The 22,694-nt window shown below is 55.1% G+C and overlaps 1 protein-coding gene across 1 annotated transcript in view; it reads left to right on the top strand.

Annotated features, from left to right (window-relative positions):
* Window positions 1-21,647, top strand: part of LOC140208552 (NACHT, LRR and PYD domains-containing protein 3-like) — a 52,544-nt gene extending 30,897 nt beyond the window's left edge. The window contains exons 7-10 of the mRNA XM_072277299.1: window positions 18,053-19,790; window positions 20,238-20,324; window positions 20,480-20,647; window positions 20,794-21,647. Of these exons, the coding sequence (XP_072133400.1) occupies window positions 18,053-19,790; window positions 20,238-20,324; window positions 20,480-20,647; window positions 20,794-20,881 (2,081 nt within the window). The 3' untranslated portion in view covers window positions 20,882-21,647. The remainder of the gene's footprint in view (window positions 1-18,052; window positions 19,791-20,237; window positions 20,325-20,479; window positions 20,648-20,793) is intronic.
* The last annotated feature ends 1,047 nt before the right edge of the window (window positions 21,648-22,694 follow it).

The following is a 22,694-nucleotide window of genomic DNA, read 5'->3' as shown; positions in this document are numbered from 1 at the left end:
CACCCCTGAGAGGGTCCTAACACACTGTGAGACCCCACAGGCCCCAAAAGGGTCCTGACACATTGTGAGACGGCACACACCCCTGACAGGGTCCTGACACACATTGCGATCCCAGACCCATCTGTGTCCAGACAACCAGTGAGACCCCACACACACCTGGCAGGGTCCAGGCACACTGTGAGACCCCACACAACCCAGGCAGGGTCCTGACACATTGTGAGACCCCACAGACCCCTGCCCGGCTCCTGACACACTGTGAGACCCCACACAACCCTGACACAGTCCTGACACACTGTGAGACTCCACACACCCCTGACAAGGTCCTGACACACTGTGAGACCCCACACACCCCTGACAGGGTCCTGACACACTGTGAGACCCCACACACCCCTGACAAGGTCCTGACACATTGTGAGACCCCACAAACCACTGACAGGGTCCTGACACACTGTGAGACCACACACACCCCTGACAGTATCGTGACACACCACGCGACACCACGCACACATCAAAGGGTCCTGATACACTGTGAGACCCCACACACCCCTGGCACGGTCCTGACACACTGTGAGGCCCCACAAACCACTGGCAGGGTCCTGACACACTGTGAGACCACACACACCCCTGACAGGATCCTGACAGACTGTGAGACGCCACAGACAACTGACAGGGTCATGACGCGCTGTGAGACGCCACGCACCCCTGACAAAGCCCTGACACATTGTCAGACGCCACACACCTCTGACGGGGACCTGACACACTGTGAGACCCCACACACCCCTAACAGGACCCTGACACACTATGAGACGCCACACACCCCTAACAGGACACTGACACACTGTGATACCCCACACACCCCTAACAGGACCCTGACACACTGTGAGACCCCACACACCCCTAACAGGACCCTGACACAGTGTGAGACCCAAACAAACCTTTGACAGGTACCTGACACAGTGTGAGACGCCGCACAGCCCTGACAGGGTCGGGACACGCTGTGAGACCGTACACACCCTGGATAGGGTCCTGACACACTGTGAGACCCGAGACACCCCAAAAGGGTCCTGACACACTGTGAGACCCCACACACCCCTGACAGGTTTATGACACAGTGTGAGACTCCACACACTCCAGACAGGGTCCTGACACACTGTAAGACCCCACACACCCCTGACAGGGACGTGACGTACTGTGAGACGCCACACACTCCTGACAGCGTCCTGGCACACATTGCGATCCCACACACATCTGAGAGTGTTCTGACACACAGTGAGACCCCACACACCCACGACCAGATCCTGAAACACTGTGAAACCCCACAAACCACTCACGGTGTCCTGGCATGCATTAAGATCCCACACACACCTGAGAGGGTCCAGACACACCGTGAAACCTAACACACCCCTGACAGCGACCTGACCCACTGTGGACGCCACACACACCTGACAGGGTCCTGACACACATTGCGATCCCACACACGCCTGGCAGGGTCCTGACACAAATTGCGATCCCACACAACCCTAGCAGGGTCCTGACGCACTCTGAGACCCCACACACCCTGGATAGGGTCCTGACACACTACGAGACCGCACACACACCTGACAGGGTCCTGACACATATTGCAATCCCACATACCCCTGGCAGGGTCCTGACGCACTGTGAGACCCCAAACAACCCAGGCAGGGTTCTGACACACTGTGAGACCCCACAGGCCCCTAACAGGGACCTGTCACACTGTGAGACCCCACAAACCACTGACAGGGTCCTGACACACTGTGACACCACACACACCCCTGATAGGATCGTGACACACCACACGACACCACACACACATGAAAGGGTCCTGACAAACTGTGAGACCCCACACATCCATGGAACGGTCCTGACACACTGTGAGACCGCACACACCCCTGACAGGGCCCTGACACACTGTCAGACCCCACACACCCCTGACAGGGCCCTGACACACTGTCAGACCCCACACACCTCTGACGGGGACCTGACACACTGTGAGACCCTACACACCCGTGACAGGGTGCTGACACACAGCGAGACCCTACACACCCCTGACAGGATCCGGACACACTGTGGGATCCCGCACACTCCTGACATGGTCCTGACACACTGTGAGACCCCACACCCCCCAAAAGGGTCCTGACACATTGTGAGATGGCACACACGCCTGACAGGGCCCTGACACACTGTCAGACCCCAGACACCTCTGACGGTGACCTGACACACTGTGAGACCCTACACACCCCTGACAGGGTGCTGACACACTCTGAGACCCCACAGGCCCCAAAAGGGTCCTTCACATTGTGAGACGGCACACACGCCTGACAGGGTTCAGAAACACTGTGGGACCCCACTCACACCTGAGGGGTCCTGACACACTGTGAGATGCCACACACCCCTGACAGGGTCCTGACACACAGCGACACCCTACACACACATGACAGGGTCCGGACACTCTGTGGGATCCCACACACTCCTGACATGGTCCTGACACACTGTGAGACCCCACAGGCCCCAAAAGGGTCCTGACACATTGTGAGATGGCACACATGCCTGACAGGGTTCAGAAAAACTGTGGGACCCCACTCACACATGAGGGGTCCTGACACACTGTGAGACGCCACACACACCTGACAGGGTCCAGAGACACTGTGAGACCCCACACACCCCTGACAGCGACCTGACCCACGGTGGACGCCACACACACCTGACAGGGTCCTGATACACATTGCGATCCCACACAACCCTGGCAGGGTCCTGACACACTGTGAGACCTCAAACAACCCTGACAGCGTCCTGACACACTGTGAGACGCTACACACAACTGACAGGGTCCTGACACACATTGAGATCCCACACACACTTAGGAGTCTCCTGACACACTGTGAGACCGCCCCCCCACCCCCGACAGGGTCCTCACACACTGTGAGACCCCACACACCCCTGGCAGGGTCCAGACACAGTGTGAGACCCCACACACTATTGACACGGTCCTGACACACTGTGGACCCCGCAGACACCTGACAGGGACCTGACGCACTGTGAGACTCCACACACCCTGGATATGGTCCTGACAGACTGTGAGATCCAACACACTCCTGAGAGGGTCCTGACACTCTGTGAGATCCCACGTACCCCTGACAGGGCCCCGACACATTGTCAGACCCCACACACCTCTGACGGGGACCTGACACACTGTGAGATTCCACGCACCCCTCACAGTGTCCGGACACACTGTGGGACCCCACACACTCCTGACATGGTCCTGACACACTGTGAGACCCCACAGGCCCCAAAAGGGTCCTGACACATTGTGAGACGGCACACATGCCTGACAGGGTTCAGAAACACTGTGGGACCCCACTCACCCCAGAGGGGTCCTGACACACTGTGAGACACCACACACCCCAAAAGGGTCCTGACACACTGTGAGACCCCACAGGCCCCAAAAAGGTCCTGACACATGTGAGACCGCACACACCCCTGACAGGGTTCAGAAACGCTGTGAGACCCCACACACCCCAGAAGGGACATGACGCACTGTCAGACGCCACATAACCCTGACAGGGTCCTGACACACTGTGAGACCACACACACCCCTGACAGGGTTCAGAAACGCTGTGAGACCCCCCACACCCCAGAAGGGACATGACGCACTGTCAGACGCCACACACCCCTGACAGGGACATGATGCACTGTGAGACGCCACATAACCCTGACAGGGTCCTGACACACATTGTGATCCCACACACATTAGTGTCCAGACAACCAGTGAGACCCCACACACCCCGGCACAGCTCCTGACACACTGTGAGACCCCTCCCACCCCTGACAGGCTCCTGAAAACTGTGAGACCCCACACAACCCTGACACAGTCCTGACACACTGTGAGACCACACACACCCCTCACAGGATCGTGACACACTACGCGACACCACACACACATGAAAGAGTCCGGACACACTGTGAGACCCCACACACCCCTGGCACGGTCCTGACACACTGTGCGACCCCACGCACCCTTGACAGGGCCCTGACACATTGTCAGACCCCACACACCTCTGACGGGGACCTGACACACTGTGAGACCCTACACACCCCTGACAGGGTGCTGATACACAGCGAGACCCTACACACCCCTGACAGGGTCCGGACACACTGTGAGACCCCACACACTCCTGACATGGTCCTGACAAACTGTGAGACCCCACATACCCCGGACAGGGTCCTATAGAAAATAGACAAGAGACATTAGATGCAGGAGTAGGCCATTCGACCCTTCGAGCCTGAACCGCCATTCACTGTGATCATGGCTGATCATCCACAATCAGAATCCAGTTCCTGCCTTATCACGTAACCTTTGATTCCACTATCTTTAAGAGCTCTATCCATCTCTTTCTAAAAAACATCCAGAGACTTGGCCTCCACTGCCTTCTGGGGCAGAGCATTCAATATATCCGCCACTCTCTGAGTGAAAAAGTTTTTCCTCAACTCCATACTAAATGGCCTACCCTTTATTCTTAAACTGTGGCCTTTGGTTCTGGACTCACCCATCAGCGGGAACATGCTTCCTGCCTCCAGCATGTTCAATCCCTTAATAATCTTATATGTTTCAATAAGATCCCCTCTCAGGCTTCTAAATTCCAGTGTATACAAGCCCAGTCGCTCCAATATTTTGACATATGACAGTCCCGCCATCCCGGGAATTAACCTTGTGAACCTACGCTGCACTCCCTCAATAGCAAAAATGTCCTTCCTCAAATTTGGAGACAAAAATTGCACACAGTACTCCAGGTGTGGTCTCACCAGGGCCCTGTACAGCTGCAGAAGGACCTTTTTGCTCTTGTACTCAATTCCCCTTGTTATGAAGGCCAGCATGCCATTAGCTTTCTTCACTGCCTGCTGTACTTGCATGCTTGCTTTCACACTGATGACACTCTGTGAGACCCCACACACCCCTTACAGGACCCTGATACACTGTGAGACCCCACACACCCCTGACAGGGATCTGACACACTGTGAGACCCCACACACCCCTGACAGGACCCTGACACACTGTGAGACCCCACACATCCCGGACCGGGGCCTGACACACTGTGAGACCCCACACATCCTGGACCGGGGCCTGACACACTGTGAGACCCCACACAACCCTGGCAGGGTCCTGACACTCTGTGAGACCCCACACATCCTGGACCGGGGCCTGACACACTGTGAGACCCCACACAACCCTGGCAGGGTCCTGACACTCTGTGAGACCCCACACACCACTGGCAGGGACCTGACAAACTGTGAGACACCACACACCCCTGACAAATCCATGACACACTGTGAGACCCCACACACACCTGAGAGGACATGACACACTGTGAGACTCGACACACCCCTGACAGGGTCCTGACACACTGTGGACGCCACGCACACCTGACAGGGTCCTGATACACATTGCGATCCCACACAACCCTAGCAGGTTCCTGACGCACTCTGAGACCCCACACACCCTGGATAGGGTCCTGACACACTACGAGACCACACACACCCCTGACAGGGTCCAGACACACTTTGCGATCCCACACACATCTGAGAGGGTTCTGACACACTGTGAGACCCCACACACCCCCGACAGGATCCTGACACACTGTGAGACCTCAAACAACCACGACAGGGTCCTGACACACTGTCAGACCCCACACAGCTCTGACGGTGACCTGACACACTGTGAGACCCTACACACACCTGACAGAGTGCTGACACACAGCGAGACCCTACACACCCCTGACAGGGTCCGGACACACTGTGGGATCCCACACACTCCTGACAGGGTCCGGACACACTGTGGGATCCCACACACTCCTGACATGGTCCTGACACACTGTGAGACCCCACAGGCCCCAAAAGGGTCCTGACACACTGTGAGACGCCACACACCCCAAAAGGATCCTGACACATTGTGAGACCCCACACACCCAGGATAGGGTCCTGAGAGACTGTGAGATCCGACACACCCCTGGCAGGGCCCTGATGCACTTTGCGATCCCACACAACCCTGGCAGGGTCCTGACGCACTGTGAGACCCCACAGGCCCCAAAAGGGTCCTGACACACTGTGAGACCCCACACACACCTGGCAGGGTCCAGACACACTGTGAGACCCCAAACAACCCAGGCAGGGTTCTGACACACTGTGAGACCACACACACCCCTGACAGTATCGTGACACACCACACGACACCACACACACATCAAAGGGTCCTGATACACTGTGAGACCCCACACACCCCTGGCACGGTCCTGACACACTGTGAGACCCCACAAACCACTGACAGGGTCCTGACACACTGTGAGACCACACACACCCCTGACAGCGACCTGACACACTGTGAGACGCCACAGACAACTGACAGGGTCCTGACACGCTGTGAGACGCCACGCACCCCTGACAAAGCCCTGACATATTGTCAGACCCCACACACCTCTGACGGGGACCTGACACACAGCGAGACCCTGCACACCCCTGACAGGGACCTGACACAGTGTGAGACCCCATGCACCCCTGACAGGGACCTGACACAGTGTGAGATCCAAACAAACCCTTGACAGGTACCTGACACACTGTGAGACCCCACACACCCCTGACAGGGTCCTGACACACATTGCAATCCCACACACCTGTAACAGGATACTGACACACTGTGATACCCCACACACCCCTAACAGGACCCTGACACACTATGAGACGCCACACACCCCTAACAGGACACTGACACACTGTGATACCCCACACACCCCTAACAGGACCCTGACACACTGAGACCCCACACACCCCTAACAGGACCCTGACACACTGTGATACCCCACACACCCCTAACAGGACACTGACACACTGTGATACCCCACATACCCCTAACAGGACACTGACACACTGTGATACCCCACATACCCCTAACAGGACCCTGACACACTGTGAGACGCCACACACCCCTAACAGGACCCTGACACAGTGTGAGACCTAAACAAACCCTTGACAGGTACCTGACACAGTGTGAGACGCCGCACAGCCCTGACAGGGTCGGGACACGCTGTGAGACCGTACACACCCTGGATAGGGTCCTGACACACTGTGAGACCCGACACACCCCAAAAGGGTCCTGACACACTGTGAGACCCCACACACTCTGGATAGGTTCCTGACACACTGTGAGACCCCAAACAACCCAGGCAGGGTCCTGACACACTGTGAGACCCCACACACCCCTGACAGGTTTATGACACAGTGTGAGACTCCACACACACCAGACAGGGTCCTGACACACTGTAAGACCCCACACACCCCTGACAGGGACGTGACGTACTGTGAGACGCCACACACTCCTGACAGCGTCCTGGCACACATTGCGATCCCACACACATCTGAGAGTGTTCTGACACACAGTGAGACCCCACACACCCACGACCAGATCCTGACACACTGTGAAACCCCACAAACCACTCACGGTGTCCTGACATGCATTAAGATCCCACACACACCTGAGAGGGTCCAGACACATCGTGAAACCTAACACACCCCTGACAGCCACCTGACCCACTGTGGACGCCACACACACCTGACAGGGTCCTGACACACATTGCGATCCCACACACGCCTGGCAGAGTCCTGACACAAATTGCGATCCCACACAACCCTAGCAGGGTCCTGACGCACTCTGAGACCCCACACACCCTGGATAGGGTCCTGACACACTACGAGACCGCACACACACCTGACAGGGTCCTGACACACATTGTGACCCCACACACGCCTGGCAGAGTCCTGACACAAATTGCGATCCCACACAACCCTAGCAGGGTCCTGACGCACTGTGAGACCCCACACACCCTGGATAGGGTTCTGACACACTACGAGACCGCACACATACCTGACAGGGTCCTGACACATATTGCAATCCCACATACCCCTGGCAGGGTCCTGACGCACTGTGAGACCCCACACACTCTGGATAGGTTCCTGACACACTGTGAGACCCCAAACAACCCAGGCAGGGTTCTGACACACTGTGAGACCCCACAGGCCCCTAACAGGGACCTGTCACACTGTGAGACCCCACAAACCACTGACAGGGTCCTGACACACTGTGAGACCACACACACCCCTGATAGGATCGTGACACACCACACGACACCACACACACATGAAAGGGTTCTGACACACTGTGAGACCCCACACACCCCTGGAATGGTCCTGACACACTGTGAGACTGCACACACCCCTGACAGGGTCCTGACACACTGTGAGACTGCACACACCCCTGACAGGGCCCTGACACACTGTCAGACCCCACACACCTCTGACGGTGACCTGACACACTGTGAGACCCTACACACCCCTGACAGGGTGCTGACACACAGAGAGACCCTACACACCCCTGACAGGGCCCTGACACACTGTGAGACCCCACACACCCCTGACAGGGTCCGGACACACTGTGGGATCCCGCACACTCCTGACATGGTCCTGACACACTGTGAGACCCCACACACCCCTGGCACAGTCCTGACACACTGTGAGACCACACACACCCCTGATGGGGACCTGACACACTATGAGACCCTACACACCCCTGAGAGGGTCCTGACACATTGTCAGACCCCACACACCCCTGACAGGGTCCGGACACACTGTGAGACCCCACACACTCCTGTAATGGTCCTGACAAACTGTGAGACCCCACATACCCCGGACAGGGTCCTATAGAAAATAGACAAGAGACATTAGATGCAGGAGTAGGCCATTCGACCCTTCGAGCCTGAACCGCCATTCACTGTGATCATGGCTGATCATCCACAATCAGAATCCAGTTCCTGCCTTATCACGTAACCTTTGATTCCACTATCTTTAAGAGCTCTATCCATCTCTTTCTAAAAAACATCCAGAGACTTGGCCTCCACTGCCTTCTGGGGCAGAGCATTCAATATATCCACCACTCTCTGAGTGAAAAAGTTTTTCCTCAACTCCGTTCTAAATGGCCTACCCTTTATTCTTAAACTGTGGCCTTTGGTTCTCGACTCACCCATCAGCGGGAACATGCTTCCTGCCTCCAGCATGTTCAATCCCTTAATAATCTTATATGTTTCAATAAGATCCCCTCTCAGGCTTCTAAATTCCAGAGTATACAAGCCCAGTCGCTCCAATCTTTCGACATATGACAGTCCCGCCATCCCGGGAATTAACCTTGTGAACCTACGCTGCACTCCCTCAATAGCAAGAATGTCCTTCCTCAAATTTGGAGACCAAAATTGCACACAGTACTCCAGGTGTGGTCTCACCAGGGCCCTGTACAACTGCAGAAGGACCTTTTTGCTCTTGTACTCAACTCCCCTTGTTATGAAGGCCAGCATGCCATTAGCTTTCTTCACTGCCTGCTGTACTTGCATGCTTGCTTTCACACTGATGACACTCTGTGAGACCCCACACACTCCTTACAGGACCCTGATACACTGTGAGACCCCACACACCCCTGACAGGACCCTGACACACTGTGAGACCCCACACACCCCTGACAGGGACCTGACACACTGTGAGACCCCACACACCCCTGACAGGGTCCTGACACACTGTGAGACCCCACACACCCCTGACAGGGTCCTGACACACTGTGAGACCCCACACACCCCTGACAGGATCCTGACACACTGTGAGACCCCACATACCCCTGACAGGGTCCTAACACACTGTGAGACCCCACACACCCCTGACAGGGTCCAAGCACTCTGTGAGATCCCCACACCCTTGAAAGGATCTTGACACACGGTGAGACCTGACATACCCCTGACAGTGTCGTGACGCACTGTGAGACCCCAAACACACCCGACAGGTTCCTGACAAACTGTGAGACCCCACACACCCGTGACAGGGTCCTGACACACTGTGAGACCCCACACTCCCCTGACAGGGTCAGGACAAGCTGTGATGCCCCACACACACCTGACAGGACACTGACACACTGTGAGACTCCACACACACCTGACAGGACACTGACACACTGTGAGACCCCACACACACCTGACAGGACACTGACACACTGTGAGACCCCAGACACCCCTGACAGGGTACAGAAACACTGTGAGACCCCGAACACCCTGACAGGGTCCTGACAAACTGTGATACACACACACCGCTCACAGGGTCCTGGCACACTGTGAGACTCCACACACCCCTGACAATGTCCTGTCACATTGTCAGACCCCACACACTACTGACAGGGTTCTGACACACTGTGAGACCCCCCACACAACTGACAGGGTCCTGACACACTGTGAGACCACACACACCCCTGACAGTATCGTGACACACCACACGACACCACACACACATCAAAGGGTCCTGATACACTGTGAGACCCCACACACCCCTGGCACGGTCCTGACACACTGTGAGACCCCACAAACCACTGACAGGGTCCTGACACACTGTGAGACCACACACACCCCTGACAGCGACCTGACACACTGTGAGACGCCACAGACAACTGACAGGGTCCTGACACGCTGTGAGACGCCACGCACCCCTGACAAAGCCCTGACACATTGTCAGACCCCACACACCTCTGACGGGGACCTGACACACAGCGAGACCCTGCACACCCCTGACAGGGACCTGACACAGTGTGAGACCCCACGCACCCCTGACAGGGACCTGACACAGTATGAGATCCAAACAAACCCTTGACAGGTACCTGACACACTGTGAGACCCCACACACCCCTGACAGGGTCCTGACACACATTGCGATCCCACACACCTGTAACAGGATACTGACACACTGTGATACCCCACACACCCCTAACAGGACCCTGACACACTATGAGACGCCACACACCCCTAACAGGACACTGACACACTGTGATACCCCACACACCCCTAACAGGACCCTGACACACTGAGACCCCACACACCCCTAACAGGACCCTGACACACTGTGATACCCCACACACCCCTAACAGGACACTGACACACTGTGATACCCCACATACCCCTAACAGGACCCTGACACACTGTGAGACGCCACACACCCCTAACAGGACCCTGACACAGTGTGAGACCCCACACACCCCTAACAGGACCCTGACACACTGTGAGACCCCACACACCCCTAACAGGACCCTGACACAGTGTGAGACCCAAACAAACCCTTGACAGGTACCTGACACAGTGTGAGACGCCGCACAGCCCTGACAGGGTCGGGACACGCTGTGAGACCGTACACACCCTGGATAGGGTCCTGACACACTGTGAGACCCGACACACCCCAAAAGGGTCCTGACACACTGTGAGACCCCACACACTCTGGATAGGTTCCTGACACACTGTGAGACCCCAAACAACCCAGGCAGGGTCCTGACACACTGTGAGACCCCACACACCCCTGACAGGTTTATGACACAGTGTGAGACTCCACACACACCAGACAGGGTCCTGACACACTGTAAGACCCCACACACCCCTGACAGGGACGTGACGTACTGTGAGACGCCACACACTCCTGACAGCGTCCTGGCACACATTGCGATCCCACACACATCTGAGAGTGTTCTGACACACAGTGAGACCCCACACACCCACGACCAGATCCTGACACACTGTGAAACCCCACAAACCACTCACGGTGTCTTGACATGCATTAAGATCCCACACACACCTGAGAGGGTCCAGACACATCGTGAAACCCCACACACCCCTGACAGCGACCTGACCCACTGTGGACGCCACACACACCTGACAGGGTCCTGACACACATTGCGATCCCACACACGCCTGGCAGAGTCCTGACACAAATTGCGATCCCACACAACCCTAGCAGGGTCCTGACGCACTCTGAGACCCCACACACCCTGGATAGGGTCCTGACACACTACGAGACCGCACACACACCTGACAGGGTCCTGACACACATTGCGATCCCACACACGCCTGGCAGAGTCCTGACGCACTGTGAGACCCCACACACTCTGGATAGGTTCCTGACACACTGTGAGACCCCAAACAACCCAGGCAGGGTTCTGACACACTGTGAGACCCCACAGGCCCCTAACAGGGACCTGTCACACTGTGAGACCCCACAAACCACCGACAGGGTCCTGACACACTGTGAGACGGCACACACGCCTGACAGGGTTCAGAAACACTGTGGGACCCCACTCACCCCTGAGGGGTCCTGACACACTGTGAGACCCTACACTCCCCTGACAGGGCCCTGACGCATTGTCAGACCCCACCACCTCTGACAAGGACCTGACACACTGTGAGACCCTACACACCCCTGACAGGGTGCTGACACGCAGCGAGACCCTACACACCGCTGACATGGTCCTGACACACTGTGAGACCCCACAGACCCCAAATGTGTTCTGACACATTGTGAGATGGCACACATGCCTGACAGGGTTCAGAGACACTGTGGGACCCCACTCACCCCTGACAGCGACCTGACCCACGGTGGACGCCACACACACCTGACAGGGTCCTGACACACATTGCGATCCCACACAATCCTGGCAGGGTCCTGACACACTGTGAGACCTCAAACAACCCTGACGGCGACCTGACACACTGTGAGACGCTACACACAACTGACAGGGTCCTGACACACATTGAGATCCCACACACACTTAGGAGGATCCTGACACACTGTGAGACCGCCCCCCCACCCCCGACAGGGTCCTCACACACTGTGAGACTCCACACACACCAGACAGGGTCCGGACACACTGTGAGACCCCACATACCCTAGATAGGTTCCTGACAGACTGTGAGAATAGACACACCCCTGAGAGGGTTCTGACACACTGTGAGACCCCACAGGCCCCAAAAGAGTCCTGACACACTGTAAGACCCCACACACACCTGACAGGGTCCTGACACACTGTGAGACCCCACACACCCCAAAAGGTTCCTGACACATTGTGAGACACCACACACCCAGGATAGGGTCCTGACAGACTATGAGATCCGACACACCCCTGAGAGGGTCCAAACATACTGTGAGACCCCACAGGCCCCAAAAAGGTCCTGACACATTGTGGACGCCACACACACCTGACAGGGTCCTGACGCACTGTGAGACGCCACACATCCCTGACAGGGACATGACGCACTGTGAGACCCCACACATTCCTGGCACGGTCCTGACACACTGTGAGACCCCACACACCCCTGGCACAGTGCTGACACACTGTGAGACCACACACACCCCTGACGGGGACCTGACACACTATGAGACCCTACACACCCCTGACAGGGTCCTGACACATTGTCAGACCCCACACACCCCTGACAGGGTCCGGACACACTGTGAGACCCCACATACCCCGGACAGGGTGCTGATACACAGCGAGACCCTACACACCCCTGACAGGGTCCGGACACACTGTGAGACCCCACACACTCCTGTAATGGTCCTGACAAACTGTGAGACCCCACATACCCCGGACAGGGTCCTATAGAAAATAGACAAGAGACATTAGGTGTAGGAGTAGGCCATTCGACCCTTCGAGCCTGAACCACCATTCACTGTGATCATGACTGATCATCCACAATCAGAATCCAGTTCCTGCCTTATCACGTAACCTTTGATTCCACTACCTTTAAGAGCTCTATCCATCTCTTTCTTGAAAGCATCCAGAGACTTTGCCTCCACAGCCTTCCGGTGCAGAGCATTCAATATATCCGCCACTCTCTGGGTGAAAAAGTTTTTCCTCAACTCCGTTCTAAATGGCCTATCCCTTATTCTTAAACTGTGGCCTCTGGTTCTGGACTCACCCATCAGCGGGAACATGCTTCCTGCCTCCAGCATGTCCAATCCCTTAATAATCTTATATGTTTCAATAAGATCCCCTCTCAGGCTTCTAAATTCCAGAGTATACAGGCCCAGTCGCTCCAATCTTTCGACATATGACAGTCCCGCCATCCCGGGAATTAACCTTGTGAACCTACGCTGCACTCCCTCAATAGCAAGAATGTCCTTCCTCAAATTTGGAGACCAAAATTGCACACAGTACTCCAGGTGTGGTCTCACCAGGGCCCTGTACAACTGCAGAAGGACCTTTTTGCTCTAATACTCAATTCCCCTTGTTATGAAGGCCAGCATGCCATTAGCTTTCTTCACTGCCTGCTGTACTTGCATGCTTACTTTCACACTGATGACACTCTGTGATACCCGACACACCCCTCACAGGACCCCACTGTAAGACCCCACACACCCCTGACAGGGTCCTGACATACTGTGAGACCCCACACACCCCTGACAGGGTCCTGACACACTGTGAGACCCCACACACCCTGGATAGGGTCCTGACACACTGTGAGACCGCACACACCCCTCACAGGTTCCTGACACACTGTGAGACCCCACACACCCGACAGGGACCTGACACACTGTGAGACACCACACACCCCTGGCAGCGACCTGACGCACTATGAAACGCCACACACCCCTGACAGGGTCCAGACACACATTGCGATCCCACATACATCTGAGAGGGTTCTGACACACTGTGAGACCCCCCGCAACAGCGTCCTGACCCACTGTGAGACCACCCACACCCACAACCAGATCCTGACACACTGTGAAACCCCACGAACCACGCACAGTATCCAGACACACAGTGAAACCCCACACAACCCTGCCAGGGGCCTGTCACAGTGTGAGACCCCACACACCACTGACAGGGCCCTGACACCCTGTGAGACCCCACACACTCCTGGCAGGGACCTGGCAAACTGTGAGACACCACACACCCCTGACAAATTCCTGACACACTACGAGACCCCACACACCCCTGACAGCAACCTGACACATTGTGAGATGCCACACACACGTGAGAGGGTCCTGACACAGATTGAGATCCCACACACATCTGAGAGGCTCCTGACACACTGTGAGACCCCACACACCCCTGACAGTTATCTGACACACTGTGAGACCCCACACACCCCTGACAGGGTCCTGACAAACTGTGATACCTCACACACACCCGAGAGGGTGATGACGCACTGTGAGACCCCACACACTCCCGACAGGGTCCTGACACACTGTGAGACCCCAGACACTATTGACACAGTCCAGACACACTGTGAGACCCCACACACACCTGACAGGGTGCTGACACACAGTGCGATCCCACACACATCTGAGAGGGTTCTGGCACACTGTGAGACCCCACACACCACTCAGAGTGTTCTGACACACTGTGAAACACCACACAACCCTGGCAGGGTCCTGACACACTGAGACCCCACACACCTCTGACAAGGACCTGACACACTGTGAGACACTGCACACACCCCTGGCAGGGTCCTGACACACTGTGCGACCCCACACACCCCTGACAGGATCCTGACACACTGTGAGACCCCACACACCCCTGGCAGGGTCCTGACACACTGTGAGACCCCACACACCCCTGACAGGGTCCTGACATACTGTGAAACCCCACACACCCCTGGCACTGTCCGGTCAAACTGTAAGACCCCACACCCCCATGACAGGGTCCTGTCACACTGTGAGACCGCACACACCCCTGACAGGCTCAGGAAACGCTGTGAGATGCCACACACGCCTGAGAGGGCCCTGACACAGTGTGAGACCTCACACAACCCGACAGGGTCCTGACACAGTGTGAGACCCTACACACTCTGACAGGGTCCTGACACATTGTGAGACGCCACACACCCCTAACAACGTCCTGACACATTGTGAGACGCCACACACCCCTAACAACGTCCTGACACACATTGATATCCCACACACTATTCACACGGTCCTGACACTCTGTGAGACCCCACACACACCTGAAAAGGTCCTGACACACTGTGACACCCCACACACCACTGACAGGGACCTGACACACTGTAAGACCACACACACAACTGACAGACAGGGTCCTGACACACTGTGAGACCCCACACACCCCTAACAGGGTCCTAACACTCTGTGAGACCCCACACACTATTGACACGTTCCCGACACACTGTGAGACCACACACACCCCTGACAGGGACCTGACGCACTGTGAGACTCCACACTCACCTGACAGGGTCCTGACAGACTGTGAGACCACACACACCCTGGATAGCGTCCTGACAGACTGTGAGATGCCACACACCCCTGACAGGGTCCTGACACACATTGCGATCCCCCACACATCTGAGAGGGTTCTGACACAGTATGAGACCCCACAAACCACTCACAGTGTCCTGACACACTGTGAAACCCCACATAACCCTGACAGGGTCCTGGCACACTGTGAGTCCTAACACACCCCCGAGAGGGTGATGACACACTGTGAGACCCCAGACACCCCTAACAAGATCCTGATGCACTGTGAGACGCCACACGCATGACAGGGTCCGGACACACATTGAAATCCCACACACATCTGAGACAGTCATGATACACTGTGAGACCGCCCCACCCTCCCCGACAGTGTCCAGACAAACTGTGAGACCTCACACAACCTAGGTAGGGTCCTGACACACTGTAAGACCCCACACACCCCTGACAGGGTTCAGAAGCACTGTGAGACCCCACACACCCCAAAAGGATCCTGACACACTGTGAGATTCCCCCCCACCCCCAGAAAAGGGTCCCAACACACTGTGAGACCCCCAAACAAATCACTGGGTCCTGACACACAGTGAAACCCCACAAACCCGTGACAGCGTCCTGACAGACTGTGAGAACCCACACACCCCTGGTATGGTTCAAACACGCTGTGAGACCCCACACACAACTGACAGACAGTGTCCTGTCACACTGTGAGACCCCACACACTCCTGACAGGGACCTGACACACTGTGAGACCCCACACACACCTGAAAGGGCTCCTGACGCACTGTGAGACCCGACACACCCCAAAATGGTCCTGACACACTGTGAGATCCAACACACCCCTGACAGTGACCTGACGCACTGTGAGACGCCACACAGCCCTGACAGGGTCCTGACACACATTGCGATCCCATACACACCTGAGAGGGTTCTGACTCACTGTTAGATCCCCCATAACAGCATCCTTACACACTGTGAGACCCCCCACAACCACCACAAGATCCTGACACACTGAAACCGCACAAACCACTCACAGTGCCCTGACACACAGTGAAACCCCACACACCCCTGACAGAGACCTGACACACTGTGAGACCCCACACACCCGTGACAGGGTTCAGAAACACTGTGAGACCCCACACACCCCTGACAGGGACCTGACACACAGTGAAACCCCACACACCCCTGACAGGGACCTGACACACTGTGAGACCCCACACACCCGTGACAGGGTTCAGAAACACTGTGAGACCCCACACACCCCTGACAGGGACCTGACACACTGTGAGACCCCACACACCCCTGACAGGGACCTGACACACTGTGAGACCCCACACAACCCTGGCAGGGTCCTGACACACTCTGAGACCTCCCACCCCCGGAAAAGGGTCCTGACACACTGTGAAACCCCGCAAACCAGTAACAGGGTCCTGACACACTGCAAAACCCCAGAAGCCCGTGACAGCGTCCTGACAGACTGTGAGACCCCACACACCCCTGACAGGGTCCTGACACACTGTGAGACCGCACACACCCCTGATAGTGTCCCGACGCACGGTGAAACACTGACACATTGTGGGTCCTGACACACTATGATCCCTCAAACAACCCTGAGAGGCTCCTGACACACTCTGAGACCCCACACACCCCTGACAGGCTCTTGATACACTGTGCAACCCCACACACCCCTAACAGTGTCCTGACACACTGTCAGACCCCACACACCCCTGAGAGGGACCTGACACACTGTGAGACCCCACACACCCCTGAGAGGGACCTGACACACTGTGAGACCCCACAGGCCCCAAAAGGTTCCTGACACACTGTGAGACCCCAATTAATGCAATAGCTTTGAGCTAACTCTTGTGTATTTAAATACCGAGTTCTGAGTTGAGGCATCTAACAGTTTGTTCACTGTCTGTTCCCATGGAAGATGTTCAACAGAAACACAAGGAGACTCTACAGGCACAAACTGAAACACTGAGAGTGAACACGATCCTGATGAGGGAGAAGGTGAAGGTTTTCCAGCTGGTTGATCGATACGCTGAGCTCACGGTCATTTCTACTGTTCGAGATCGGAGACTGGTGGAACATGAGCTGCTGGCAAGAGGCAGAGACCACGAGGAGTGGAGAGAGGAACATCTCCGCAGAGAGCTGGAAAAAATCCGCACTGATCAGCTGTTCCAGAGCAGCTTTTCCTGGAGTAAATCCAAATCTGGGAGTTCGGCAGCAGTGGCCGGAGTCCCGGGAATCGGGAAAACAACACTGGTACAAAAGATTGTTTATGACTGGGTCACAGGGAAAATATTCCAACAATTCCAGTTTGTCTTCAGTTTCAAATTCCGGGATTTAAATTCCATTAACTGCAGAATAAACCTGAAGGAACTGATTCTGGATCAGTATCCTTACTTTGGGAATATCCTGAGAGAGGTCTGGAAGAACCCAGAGGGATTGCTGTTTATATTCGATGGTTTGGATGAATTCAAACACAGAATCGATTTTGCTGACAGTCTGAGAGATACAGAACCCAAGCACCAGTGCCCAGATCCCGAGTGGTGGTGTGAAGTGTCTGACATTGTGTACAGTTTAATCCAGGGCAAGCTGCTCCCAGGGTGTTCAGTGCTGGTGACCACCCGTCCCACTGCGTTACATTTACTGGAAAAGGCGAAGATCAGTGTCTGTGCTGAAATCCTGGGATTTGTTGGTGAGGAACGGAAGGAATATTTCATCAGGCATTTTGAAGATCGGACGGTGGCAGCAGCTGTTTTCAAACACGTGGAGGAGAACGAGATCCTGTACACCATGAGCTACAACCCCTCCTACTGCTGGATCCTCGCTCTGGCACTGGGCCCCTTCTTCACACAAAGAGTCAGGGACCCGCAGCGAGTTCCCAAGACCATCACCCAACTGTATTCCTACTATATTTACAACATCCTGAAAAACCACGGCCGTGAGATTGAGAACCCCCGTGATGTGTTACTCAGGGTTGGTCAGATGGCCTTCAGAGGAGTGTCCGATAAGAAGATTGTGTTTACAGATGGAGATTTAATCAACTACAATCTGCAGCCTTCCCAGTTCCTGTCCGGGTTCCTGATGGAGCTTTTGGAGAGAGAGGATTCAGTCCGGAGCGTGGTGTACACATTCCCACACCTCACCATCCAAGAGTTTGTAGCTGCAGTCGCACAATTCCTGAATCCACATCCCGGGGATATCCTGAAATTCCTCACTGAAGCCCACAACACGACAGATGGTCGATTTGGGGTATTTCTCCGTTTTGTTGCTGGTCTCTCCAACCCAATGACAGCTCGGGGCCTGGAGGAGTTTCTGGGTCCATTTCCTCATCAAACAACCTGCCGGGTGATTGACTGGGTGAAGGAGGAGGTTAAACGCCAGAGTGGAAACACGAGGAGTGAAGCTGGTAAAAGGAGCCTCCTGAACACATTGCACTGCCTGTTTGAGTCTCAGAATCGTGGACTGGCTCAGGCCACACTGGGATCTGTGAAAACACTTTCATTCAGTGGAATGACACTGACCCCGATTGACTGCACGGTCCTGTCTCATGGCATCGGACACTGTGATACAATAAAACACCTCGACCTGGAGAACTGCCACATTCAGTGTGAAGGAATCCAGCGGCTGGGACCCGGGCTGCACAAGTGCCGGGAGTTGAGGTAACTTGAATTATCTCTCACTCTGAACTGTGAAACTGTCCCATTGTGTTGTTTCAGTGTAAAGGGATTTGGGTAAAACTGTGATAAATACGATTGTGAAGAATTGTGACAAATGCCATCACACTTCGTCCTGTGGGATCTCTCTTCCCCATCCCCGTTCCTCCTTCATCCCTGCCCCTCCCGACCCTCTCACATCAGGAACACGTTTCTAACCATCGGGGAATGAGACAGGATATGTGGAGTTTACAGGGTCACACCGACAGACTAAATTACTGACATTCGGTGAATACCCTGGAGCTGGGCAGTGAGGGACATTGACAGTGATGGGAGCTCCGATCAGTGATTTACTGAAGGGTTTAATGTTTCCTGAAATATCCGAGTGAGAGAAATTCCCTCAGACCCACAGTTTGAATCACTTTGTTCATCAATTTGTCTGTTTGTGTTTAGACTCAGTTATAATGACCTGGGAGATTCAGGAGTGAAACTGGTGTCTGCGGCTCTGAGGAACCCGGAGTGTAAAATACAGACACTGGGGTAAGTACCAGACTGTGGGAGATTGTGTTTACAGTCACTGGGTGTCTGACACTGAACATTAATGTGATCAGTAATTGAGTTACTGATAAACACTGGGGATTTGTACCGTCTCCTGTCTCTCTGTGTCCTTCACCCTCACTCTCTCTCATCTCCAGGCTGGACGATGTCGGTCTCACAGATTCTGGTGTCGAGGATCTCGTCTCCGCTCTCAGTACAAACCCATCACTGATGTGGCTGAACCTGGGATTAAACTCGCTGACAGACGGATCTGTCCCCGGTCTCCGCCGTCTCATACTGACCCTCCCGAGTCTGGAGTGGATCGAGTGAGTGTTTGTGTTAATGTTCAATGTGATAAAATATCAGCGGATCCGCGGGTTTTCTGGTGATATTTGTCTGTGAGTGTTGTCCCCTGTTACTGACACTGTTGTGTGATCTGTTTATTTCATCTTTATTCTCCCATCTGTTTCAGGCTGGAGGCGAATCGGTTCAGTGAGACCGGGAGGAAGGAACTGAGATCTCTGCGGGGAGTCAGACCCAGACTGAGAGTGGATCTGTGAACATCTGAATGTGTGAACATCCCCGCCCGCGGGATGGGGACATTTTAGCCGATTCCCCGCCCTCCCCTTTAACTCCCACCTTCCCCTTACCTTTAATGGCCACGCGCCAGGTTTAATTCCCAACCGTTTTTAACGGAACTAGCTTTAGGCTCGCGCTGTGTGTCGCTCGCTTCTCCCGTGGTGACGTATTTCCGCCTCCTGTCCAGCGGCGCTGCTTCTGCCGGATGTGCGGGTTCGGGACCCCGGGAATGACACAGACGGGAAGAGCCCGGGGGCCGGGGCTCAGTCTGGGTCACCGGTGTCCCGGGGTGGGATTATCCCGGGAGTACGTAATGCTGGCTGGCCTGCTGCGTTCACGGGCAACTTTTACGTTTCATGCCGGGGAATTACACAGACAGGAAGGGCCCGATGATGGCGGGTTTTTTCTGAGACACCGGCGTGGATAACTTCACTCACATCAACTCTGAACTGATTCCACAACCTACAGACTCACTTTCAAATAATTTACAACTCGTGTCAGTATTATTTAATATTTTATTTGCACAAATTTCCCTTCCTTTGCACGTTGCTTGTTGATTAGTCTTTGTTTTTGTATAGTTTTTCATAAATTCTGCTATATTGATTTATTGTCCTGTAAATGACTGCAATAAAATGAATCTCGGGGTAGTATATGGTGACAAATAAGAACTTTGATAATAAACAACACGCATCAAAGTTGCTGGTGAACGCAGCAGGCCAGGCAACATCTCTAGGAAGAGGTACAGTCGAGACCCTTCGTCAGGACTAACTGAGGGAAGAGTGAGTAAGGGATTTGAAAGTGGGAGGGGGAGGGGGAGATCCAAAATGATAGGAGAAGACAGGAGGGGGAGGGATGGAGCCAAGAGCTGGACAGGTGATTGGCAAAAGGGCATGAGAGGATCATGGGACAGGAGGTCCAGGGAGAAGGAAAAGGGTGAGGAGGGGGAACCCAGAGGATGGGCAAGGGGACAAAAAAGGGAAATAATAAATAAAGTCCCATCACACACTCGTGGGGTCAGACACAGCATGAAACTCCCTCTACACCATCCCATCACACACTCCCGGGGTCAGACACAGAGTGAATCTCCCACCACACCGTCCCATCACACACTCCCGGGGTCAGACACAGCGTGAATCTCCCCCCACACCGTCCCATCACACACTCCCGGGGTCAAACACAGAGTGAATCTCCCACCACACCGTCCCATCACACACTCCCGGGGTCAGACACAGAGTGAATCTCCCACCACACCATCCCATCACACACTCCCGGGGTCAGACACAGCGTGAAGCTCCCTCCACACCGTCCCATCACACACTCCCGGGGTCAGACACAGTGTGAAGCTCCCTCTACACCGTTCCATCACACACTCCCGGGGTCAGACACAGAGTGAATCTCCCTCCACGCCGTTCCATCACACAATCCCAGTGACTCCCTTGTCCATTCATCCCCCCCACATCCCTTCCCACCTATCTCCCACCCAGCACTAATCCTTGTAAGCGGAACAAGTGCTACACATGCCCTTACACTTCCTCCCTCACCACCATTCAGGGCCCCAGACAGTCCTTCCAGGTGAGGCGACACTTCACCTGTGAGTCGGCTGGGGTGATATACTGCGTCCGGTGCTCCCGATGTGGCCTTCTATATATTGGCGAGACCCGACGCAGACTGGGAGACCGCTTTGCTGAACACCTACGCTCTGTCCGCCAGAGAAAGCAGGATCTCCCAGTGGCCACACATTTTAATTCCACGTCCCATTCCCATTCTGACATGTCTTTCCACGGCCTCACTGAA

This window comes from Mobula birostris, chromosome 13 (genome assembly GCF_030028105.1).
Source record: "Mobula birostris isolate sMobBir1 chromosome 13, sMobBir1.hap1, whole genome shotgun sequence".
NCBI lineage: Eukaryota > Metazoa > Chordata > Chondrichthyes > Myliobatiformes > Myliobatidae > Mobula > Mobula birostris.
Note: the sequence above shows the minus strand (reverse complement) of the source record. Positions and strands in the feature narration are given on the sequence as shown.